Source organism: Leptonychotes weddellii, chromosome 10, assembly GCF_054177405.1.
Source record: "Leptonychotes weddellii isolate Sample4059 chromosome 10, ASM5417740v2, whole genome shotgun sequence".
Lineage (NCBI taxonomy): Eukaryota > Metazoa > Chordata > Mammalia > Carnivora > Phocidae > Leptonychotes > Leptonychotes weddellii.
The window spans coordinates 39,932,072-39,941,327 of record NC_138378.1 but is presented as its reverse complement, the minus strand read 5'-3'; the positions used below and the strand labels follow the sequence as shown (position 1 = coordinate 39,941,327).

The window sequence follows — 9,256 nt, the reverse complement described above, 5'->3', positions numbered from 1 at the left end:
TATATGCAAACGATGAATCATGGAACACTACATCAAAAACTAATGATGTAATGTATGGTGATTAACATAACAAAATAAAATTTAAAAAAAACTAATGATGTATGGTGGCTAAAATAACATAATAAAATTTAAAAAATAAAAGTGTGTATTTGTTGCAGCAATTAGCAACAAACATTTAAAACTGTAATCAAAGGCATATCACTTTTAAATATCTGTATTAATTCCATAATTTTGATTTTTTAATATTGGTGAAATCATTTTAACTGGTCATGAGGTCAAAATGAATAGATAAGTAAATGGAATTTATCACACAATTTTAAAGGTCTGTGTTACAGACTCAGTCATTGGACCTTTGTTTATTTCTTCAGCACATACTAAACGCTAGGCACTATTTTAGGTGCTGGAGGTGGTGAACAAAATGGAAAAAAACACTTGTCCTCCTAAAACCTATATTCTCAAAAATTTTGGTGAGTGTAAGGAATTAAATATGCAAACATGTATTCTTCCCCCTCCGTTAATTGATTTTTATCTTCTAAAGACCTCATCTGAAGGTTCTCGTCATAAGCGATCTTCCAGTTGGGGACGAACATACTCCTTCACGAGTGCAGTGAGCAGAGGATGTGTGACAGAAGAGGAAAATAAGAACGTGAAAGCCGGGGTCCAGGCTATGCTGCAGGTACGCAGCCAGCCGGAGACATAAAGACCTCCAGTTGGAGTCAATTTGAACATTTTGTTTATTGTGATAGCCTCATTAAAGTATGGTGATACTTTTATCTACCTGTCAGTAAACAGCTCTTAAGTTCTCATTCTGAGTTTTCTTCCTGACTGCTCACCTTCAATTCGTAAAGATTTTTTTCTAGTCGAAGGAGACCCTGTGAGCTGGTTGCAGGTTTTTGAGAGGGATTATTACGCAGTGAATGTGAAATGACTGAGATCCAAATCTTAAAAAGTATCTTTTGAACACATATGGGGAGTTAGTCAGTCACCTGGACTCTAATTTGCAAGACAAGCATGATGATTATATAATCTTATAAGGAATATTCTTCTTAAAAATTGAAGAATGATGATAAATGCTCTAATTTTTAAATATTTATCTGTATGAATATATAAAATAGAACCGATGCCATTTGGGAACAGTGGAAAGAACAACTTTGGCTGATCACTTAATCTTCCCAGACCTCAGGTTTTTATCTCAAAAATGGGGATTGGGAGATTGATTACCTCTTGGCTCGCATCTAGGTGGAAGGTTGTTAGGAGTATAAGTGAAAACACAGAATACCTCTCTTTCCCCTGCTCTCTGGCGCCCCACCCTCCACCCTGTATCCACCTTTCTAGCCATGGCCAGTAGGCCTCCCACACAGAGGCCAGGCATGAGATCTGAGGTAGCATGGGCATGGTTTGCCTGTTGCCCAGTTTTTAATGACACTGCTTGTGTCATCCATTTCTTGATAGGATTCCTTGTCATGGTATCCTTTTCGCTTTCATGTTCATTAGCAGTTTAATACTTTGTAACTATTGAGTTTTTTCATTTTTCAGTGAAAATCAGCAAATAATTTGAAATTAACTTTAAACAGAATCAAGATGATTTTACTAGAGTAGCTTCAAAGAACTCCAGTGCCAGTTGTTAGTAAAATCTGTGTCTTCACCAGAGAAGTGCATGCAGGAGTTCCTGCCTGTGTCTCTTGGTAGTCCTTGTCCTCCAAGTGGATTGCCTTATGCCATCCTCAGCCATTTCACTGCCAGTATCTTCCTAAATTCAGGAGACTGTTAATTTGTTTTCTGAAAGGATAAGTTACATCTACTTGGCCAAACCAAGAAAAAAAATTTTCCACTTGATTATAGCAAAACAGTGTTCAAAAATGTTTAGTTTGGATTATAATAGCTGTTTTTGTTCTCTTTGTATCCAGTATCTTTGGTCCTTTCCTTGGTTCATTAGGAAAAAGTGGCCAAGTACAGGTTGAATAAGTTAGTACTCTTCTGCAGTTGCTGTTGACAGGTACAATTTGGACATATTAATTTTCTTTATTTATTTTTACTTTAACCAATACTGACATGGTAGTAAGAAATATTCATGGAGTTGGCATTTTGATCTTTTTTAAAAAAGAAAATAAAAGGTGTATATAATATATGAAGACTCCTCACTTTTACTTGGGAATATGCAAAGTTTCAAATTCAAATCAAGAAACCAAATACATTGAGTTAAAGATCTGTCTTAACAGTGGATCATCTATGCCGTATGTCTTCCAAAAACATGGCCACTAGCGGCACCCGGGTGGCTCAGTTGGTTAAGCCTCTGACTCTTGTTTTCTCAGCTCAGGTCTTGATTTCAGTCAGGATAGTGGGAAAAAAAAAAAAAAGGCCACTAAAATTACACTAAAACTGCTATAGTTGATTAGTCAAAAAGTTCTTTGTTTTCCTTTTTCCCACTTGAAGGCTAGTAAATTCTTCACAATTGCTGTTATCTGTTATCAACTATTATAGTGCTTATTTAGTAATTCTTTCTAGAAAATTGGGCCATGACACCTTTTTAATCTTACACAAGATAATCTTAGAGGCTGTCAATATTTTAGTTCACCCACTTGACTTTTGAGCTTGTTTATTTTAATTTCTTCAGTTTGTGCATCTGTTTTAAGATGTTGTGTTAATGGATTTCATTCACAGGTGAGCCAGCAAAGCTCTGTTTATTCCCAGATCCTTTGAATTTGTACTGTTGAACACAAGGGAGACTTAAGAAGGCATAGGATCTAAGTAGATGGTACACATCCACCTTCATCACCGGACTGACAACTCAGAGTCTCCTAAATTGAGGGGTCACTGGTATCCTCTGTGTCAGTAGAAACACAGTGTTACTTTACTGTAGTGCCCCTAAGCAGTCACGTCCTACATAATAGCCTGCATCTGTGCTTCTCACTATTTTCTACTGAACACCCCTGAGTGTAAAGGATAGTGAACTTGTAAAGGACTGAGGTAGAGTGTAGAGTGGTCAGCTGATCATCTAAGTTTTTTTTAATCTGTTTTTATCCCAAGAATTCACTTAGGTTTTATATCCTATTGCATAATATAGTTCTCATATTAAAAGTGTACCTGGAAGCACCTGGAAGCTATGTACTGTTGACCATGTGGCCTTGTCTGTTTCCTGACTCCTTACAGCTCCTAGAGATCTGCACCCATGTTGGGTGATGCTGGCTGTGCTTCCTGTCAGCAAAGTTCATGTGCTGGGAGATTCAACAATAATCAGATGGTTTTTCCCAGCCACTGTCTGGCAGCTGCACCTCTTCCTCTCCCCCTCCCCGACCCCAAAATTTCTCACCCAGAAACAGTGATCCTATCTTACCGTTTTCCCCTTTTCCTTTGAGGGAATGTCAAAAAGAAGTCTTCAAAAGCTTTTCTCATTCATAAATTTTCTAAAGTTGCACTATTAGTATGTATTAATAATTTTTTAGAAAAGGTCTTTCAGGTGTCTCAGGTGATTCTAAGAGAAGCATTTAAAAAAAATCTTGAGTATGTGTTGGTGCCACTTAACCTTATTGAGACAACTCAAAGGTGATTCCTTGGTAGAGGGAAATTAATATCATTATCTTTAAGAAAAATTTGTTCAGATCTTTATGTTTAATTACATTTTCTATGTAAAATTTCTTGATTTCAAGGTATTTTTGACAAATGCAGCAAACGTCTTTTTGCTGGAACCATGTCCTGAAGTTCCCATGCTCTTGAAAGAACAAATTGATGCCTGTAAAGCTGTTTTGATTATTTTTAGGCGCATGATAATGGAACTTACAATGAATAAAAAGACATGGTAAGTTTATTTCAAATTAATTAATACTGTAAAACAGATGTTTCTGTTTTTCAACATAATAATTCAAAGGTTAAAGTCTCCACTTCCTAATGGCTTTACAAAGTTAACAATAAGATGATAATCAATCTTTTGTAACAGTTTCTGTGAATTATGAAGAAGTATCCAGCTCTTTGATAGTTTATTTTTATTATTGGCTTTAAAAACATTACTGAATTAAAAGTAGTCGTATTACTTAATAGTAGATTTTTCCATTTTAAATTGTCATCAGACTGCTTTGTGGAAAAGCAGCATAACTGGTGTTTTATATCGTTCTTCATAAGCCCAGGAGAGGTTGTTAATTGCTCTGAAATGCTGTTAACTGATTTTTATTGCTTCAAATTTGAAGCCTTAAATTCACTTTGAAAAAACAATTATTTTAAATGACAAATTGTCAGAATGACTGAATAAATAATACCGTCAAACATATAGTGGCGTCATGAAAATGTGCTTATGCAAAATGTTTTCGTTTTTATCCTTTGTTTTTGTTTGGTGTCTGTGTGTTTATAATATCCCTGAAAGTAAACAGTGCTGTAGGTTTTTCCCATGCCCTTGTCCCGTAATGAATGCATCACTCCAGCTTAGGAGGTGTTTTCAGACGTTCTCAGCAACAGAGGCCTCAGAGCCCCTTTGTAATCCTCTTTCTTCATGTCCCTCAATTCTGGTTGTAAAATGCCTCTCTAGCCTGTCCTTTGCATGTTCTTCCCACCCAGCGCTGCCCTGGAGTGGCCTGGCTGGGTCAGCCCTGCTGTCAGTGAGCTTTGGCCTCTGCGCTCAGTGCGCAGGACGCTGCAAACCAGCTCCAGTGGCCACTTCCCTCATGGAAATCCTTGGTGGGGCCGCGTTACAAAGCCTGTGTTCTGGATGCTTTTTCTGGATGTCCTTGTGTCAGCACTAAGGGGGCTTTGGAAAGCTCTGTGTGCACCTGGTGGAAAGCATGGAAATGAGACCGGACTGAGCTTTCAGGGGCCCCTGGGGCTGTGGAGTCCAGCCTTTTTCTTTCTCTGGTGAAGGGAGGGTGGGCCTAAAGGAATCCGGTCAGGTAGCAAGTTCACTGGTACAGAAACCACAGGAATCAAAATGATTATTTTAAGGCATAAATTCCAGGGTCATCTTTCTCAGACTGGAAATATTACTGTGATGAACAATATGATTTAAACAAAGTTAAATGCTGTGTCAGACGTAACATTGAAAGTAATGAGAAATACTGGTATGCTCACAACAGAAACATCTCCTCGATAGTATAGCAATCGTATTTTTGATGCGTTTTTTCTTTGAAAACTATGAATTCAGTTTACCTTTGTATCAGTAGTATTTTGATCGTTTTGGTAATCTTTTTTGGTGAAAATTCTAAGATAAAATTAAGCAAATCTTTTCTTTAATAATTCAGAAATTTCCAGGTTAAAGTATTAAGAAAAAGCAAGTTACAGAAATAGACGAAAATACCAAAAAATAGTCAGTAGCACATAGAAAGGTGTGGCCTGTTTCCCTAGCAGAATTTCCTGTGCATTTTAGTGTTGGACAATCCCTGAATTCCCTTTCTCCTTTCTTTCATCCAGTATATAACTACTAAGCTCCTGCTGTGAGGATATAAGGTGAACTAGACAGAGTTTTGCCCTTGTGAGGTTTCCATCCTCATAGACTGAGAGACAAAAGGAATGTAGCAGTTTCAGTGGTATAAGCACAGTAAAGCTGGGAAAGGGGACAGAGTGGAGGGTGAGGGAATGTTTTTCTACAGGTGTCCAGGAAGACCTTTGTAAGCAGCACCCTGAGGACAGGGAGGGAGAGATCAGCGGGAGGTCTGAGCATAGAGCTTCCCATGGGAGGAACGCAGGTACCAAGTATGGTGTGTTCTAGGCCAGTGTAGTGGAGCAGACAGAAGGAGAGGGAGGGTGGGAGGGGATGTGACAGGGACCAACCAGAGCCAGGTTGAGTGGGGCCTTGCCGGCCACAGGAGGGACATTGGCTACTCCTCTGTGTGTGCGCAAGAGTGTGACACAATCCAGTTTATGTTTCCAGAGATTTCTCTGACTGCTTCTGGAGGAGAGACAGTGCAGGGGAGAGGGAGGAGTAGACAAAGTCAGGGGCTGTAGCTGATGGCAGCTTACACTAGGGCTGTAGCCAGAGAAGTGCTAAGAAGCAGTCCTGAAATAGTGAGCAGCAGTGTTGTGTGAATGGTTAACAGTACCACCTGTGTGAGAAGATGGGGACAACGTCAGTAGTAAAGAGTGTAGGAAACCTGTTCCTCAGTGCAGGGACAGCACACACGCATAATTTCCCATGTTCCCATGGAAGTTTTACACTCTGGAGCAGTTCTTTTGTGAGGAGGAGGGACCGAAAGTCAGTATTTCACAAAATGCAAAGAAACAAGCTGGAGTCAACAGTGTTAGGAAAGATTTTTCCAAACTGGAGATGATCTTTACACCTCATTTTCTTCCAGAAGACTGTGTGGGAATTTCATGGCTTGCCAAGCTTTCATAGGTTCAGAAATTAAATTAACCTTGTGTCTTTGTCAGTCATTGCTTTGGTCAGGTTTGCATTTTTTTTTAAGTTTATTTATTTATTTGAGAGAGAGAGAGAATGTGTGAGTGGGGGGAGGGGCAGAGGGAGAGAAAGAGAATCATAAGCAGACTCCCTGCCGAGTGCAGAGCCGGATGCAGGGCTCCACCCCATGACCCCGAGATCATGACCTGAGCCGAAACCAAGAGGCAGATGCTCAACCCACTGAGCCACCCAGGTGCTCCCAGGTTTGCATTTTTTGATAGCAGTTCCCATGACTGAGGTTTGGGTTTTTTTCCTTTTTTTTTTTTTATTATGTTATGTTAATCACCATACATTACATCATTAGTTTTTGATGTAGTGTTCCATGATTCATTGTTTGCGTGTAACACCCAGTTCTCCATTCAGTACGTGCCCTCTTTAATACCCATCACCAGGCTAACCCATCCCCCTACCCCCCTCCTCTCTAGAACCCTCAGTTTGTTTCTCAGAGTCCATAGTCTTTCACGGTTCGTCTCCCCCTCCGATTTCCCCCCCTTCATTTTTCCCTTCCTGGTATCTTCTTTTTTTTTAACATATATTACTTGTTTGAGGTTTTATGTGAAAATTATTATGCTTTTTGTTCTCATCATGTTCATAAGATGGGTATGTAACCATGCATGTGGAAAGGATTATTTTTTGTTGTCTTAAGCATCACATAAATGTGAGCAGGCAGTGGTGATGCTGGGGTCTGTGACAGGGGCCTGGGTACCCTGAATATGGTGAGAGACATGCTGTCCCCTGCTCTGTGCCATTTCTTCCCTCATCCTCCTCTAAGCTGTCTGTTCCAGATGCATACACCCAATCTCCCATGACTTGAGAGCTCTTCTTACTCCATGCTTCCAGAACCCATAGACAGTGTACAGCACAAGCAAACAACTAGAACAAAGTTCTAGATGTTGCCAACAGATAACCCTGGGATGAAAATCAAATGGGGTCAGCTACAAATAGGGCAGGAAACCCTATTTTTAGAGGTCATTGTACCATGAGAAGCTTAATGAGATTCCATATTATTGTTAAGAGAAAATACTGTCTCAATATGTGGAAGTACAAGAAAAATATAAAGCAACTGTGATTTGGAGATCTCATCATCTGACCTGGACTGGATGACTTTGTCCAGTTCCCGATCTTATCATTAATGAGCATGTAGGCCAAGGAGAAAGTTATAAAGATGAATGAACAGTTAGTGGATAAGACCTCGAAGGAGAAGTTAAAAGGTGTGGTTCCCCTCAAAACAAACAGACCTCCCTTATATACAAAAGATACGTGTTCTTGGTTTGCATGGAATTCAAGAAAAGGAAAAGTAAGCAAACACTGATATGAAGACTGTAACTTAGCTGTGAGAAAGAAAAATGCCCTTTGGCTGTTCTGAAGAACTTAATGCTATTTACATAATTAGTGGTGTTATTTTGTGTCTTCAGTGCCCTCTTGCAGACCCAGCATCTTCCAGGCACAAAACTCCATGCCTCAAAGTGACCAAAGGTGACCTTTCCAAACCCCCCTACCTGCAAGTTCCTCTGGATTTCAGTCATAGTATGATACTGACTGTGTATCTCCCCAGAATGAGGACCAGAATGTCTGTTTTATTTCCTACCACAAAGATAGATGGGGAGACCTCACAGGTTAAGTAAAATAATGGATGGGAAAATTAAAGGATGCTGCATTAAGTTCAAATGGGCACAACTATTCACTGAGCACTTTTAAGGGATTGGTATAGTTGGAGAAACAGTCTTGCCTCCCTGTTAGAAGGGGATAAAATTAGGCTAGGATGATACCTGTTTTATCCTGCCTATTGATGTGTGTGTAGGTCACATATTTTTAAACTTTTGTAATGTAAGAAGGTTTATTTTGATAAAATATGGTATTCATTGTGTAATTGGCATTCAGATTATTAATACTTTTGAGTAATACATGATTATCATTGTTGCTAAATTCTTAAGAGAATTTCTTATACCTATAAATTAAAGTGCTTTGGAAATGTGATTAATGTGAGTTTTTATTTTGGGTGGCCCAGGGAACAGATGTTGCAAATACTACTCAGGATAACAGAAGCTGTCATGCAGAAGCCAAAGGATAAACAAATAAAAGACTTGTTTGCCCAGAGCTTGGCAGGGTTACTGTTTAGGGTAAGTCTTTTTTATTAAAACACTGCAAATGCAAGAAATGAATCAGATTTTACAGCAAAATAGTTTTAATCATTGAGAATTTTGAGAGTAAAATTAAACTCTAAATTTCTAGAAATTTCATTGTTAATTTTCTTTTTTAGCTTTTTTTAAAGGTTGTAATCTATTTATTTTATTTTATTATGTTATGTTAATCACCATACATTACATCATTAGTTTTTGATGTAGTGTTCCATGATTCATTGTTTGCGTATAACACCCAGTGCGCCATGCAGAACGTGCCCTCTTTAATACCCATCACCAGGCTAACCCATCCCCCCACCCCCCTCCCCTCTAGAACCCTCAGTTTGTTTTTCAGAGTCCATAGTCTCTCATGGTTCATCTCCTCCTCCGATTTCCCCCCCTTCATTTTTCCCTTCCTACTATATTCTTTTTTTTTTTTAAACATATAATGTACTATTTGTTTCAGAGGTATCGGTCTGTGATTCATCAGTCTTGCACAATTCACAGCACTCACCATAGCACATACCCTTCCCAATGTCTGTCACCCAGCCACCCCATCCCTCCCACCCCCCACCACTCCAGCAACCCTCAGTTTGTTTCCTGAGATTAAGAATTCCTCATATCAGTGAGATCATATGATACATGTCTTTCTGTGATTGACTTATTTCGCTTAGCATAATACCCTCTAGTTCCATCCATGTTGTTGCAAAGGGCAAGATTTGGGGTGTTTTTTTTTTTTTGATGGCTGCGTAATATTCTA

General features: G+C 39.1%; 1 protein-coding gene across 9 annotated transcripts in view; it reads left to right on the top strand.

Moving 5' to 3' along the window:
- Positions 1 to 9,256, top strand: part of RALGAPA2 (Ral GTPase activating protein catalytic subunit alpha 2) — a 308,387-nt gene that overhangs the window by 91,321 nt on the left and 207,810 nt on the right. For all 9 annotated transcript variants that reach the window (XM_081831950.1, XM_081831946.1, XM_081831942.1 and 6 more), the window contains 3 exons: positions 539 to 676; positions 3,648 to 3,796; positions 8,385 to 8,496. In XM_081831950.1, coding sequence (XP_081688076.1) covers positions 539 to 676; positions 3,648 to 3,796; positions 8,385 to 8,496 — 399 coding nt within the window. The remainder of the gene's footprint in view (positions 1 to 538; positions 677 to 3,647; positions 3,797 to 8,384; positions 8,497 to 9,256) is intronic.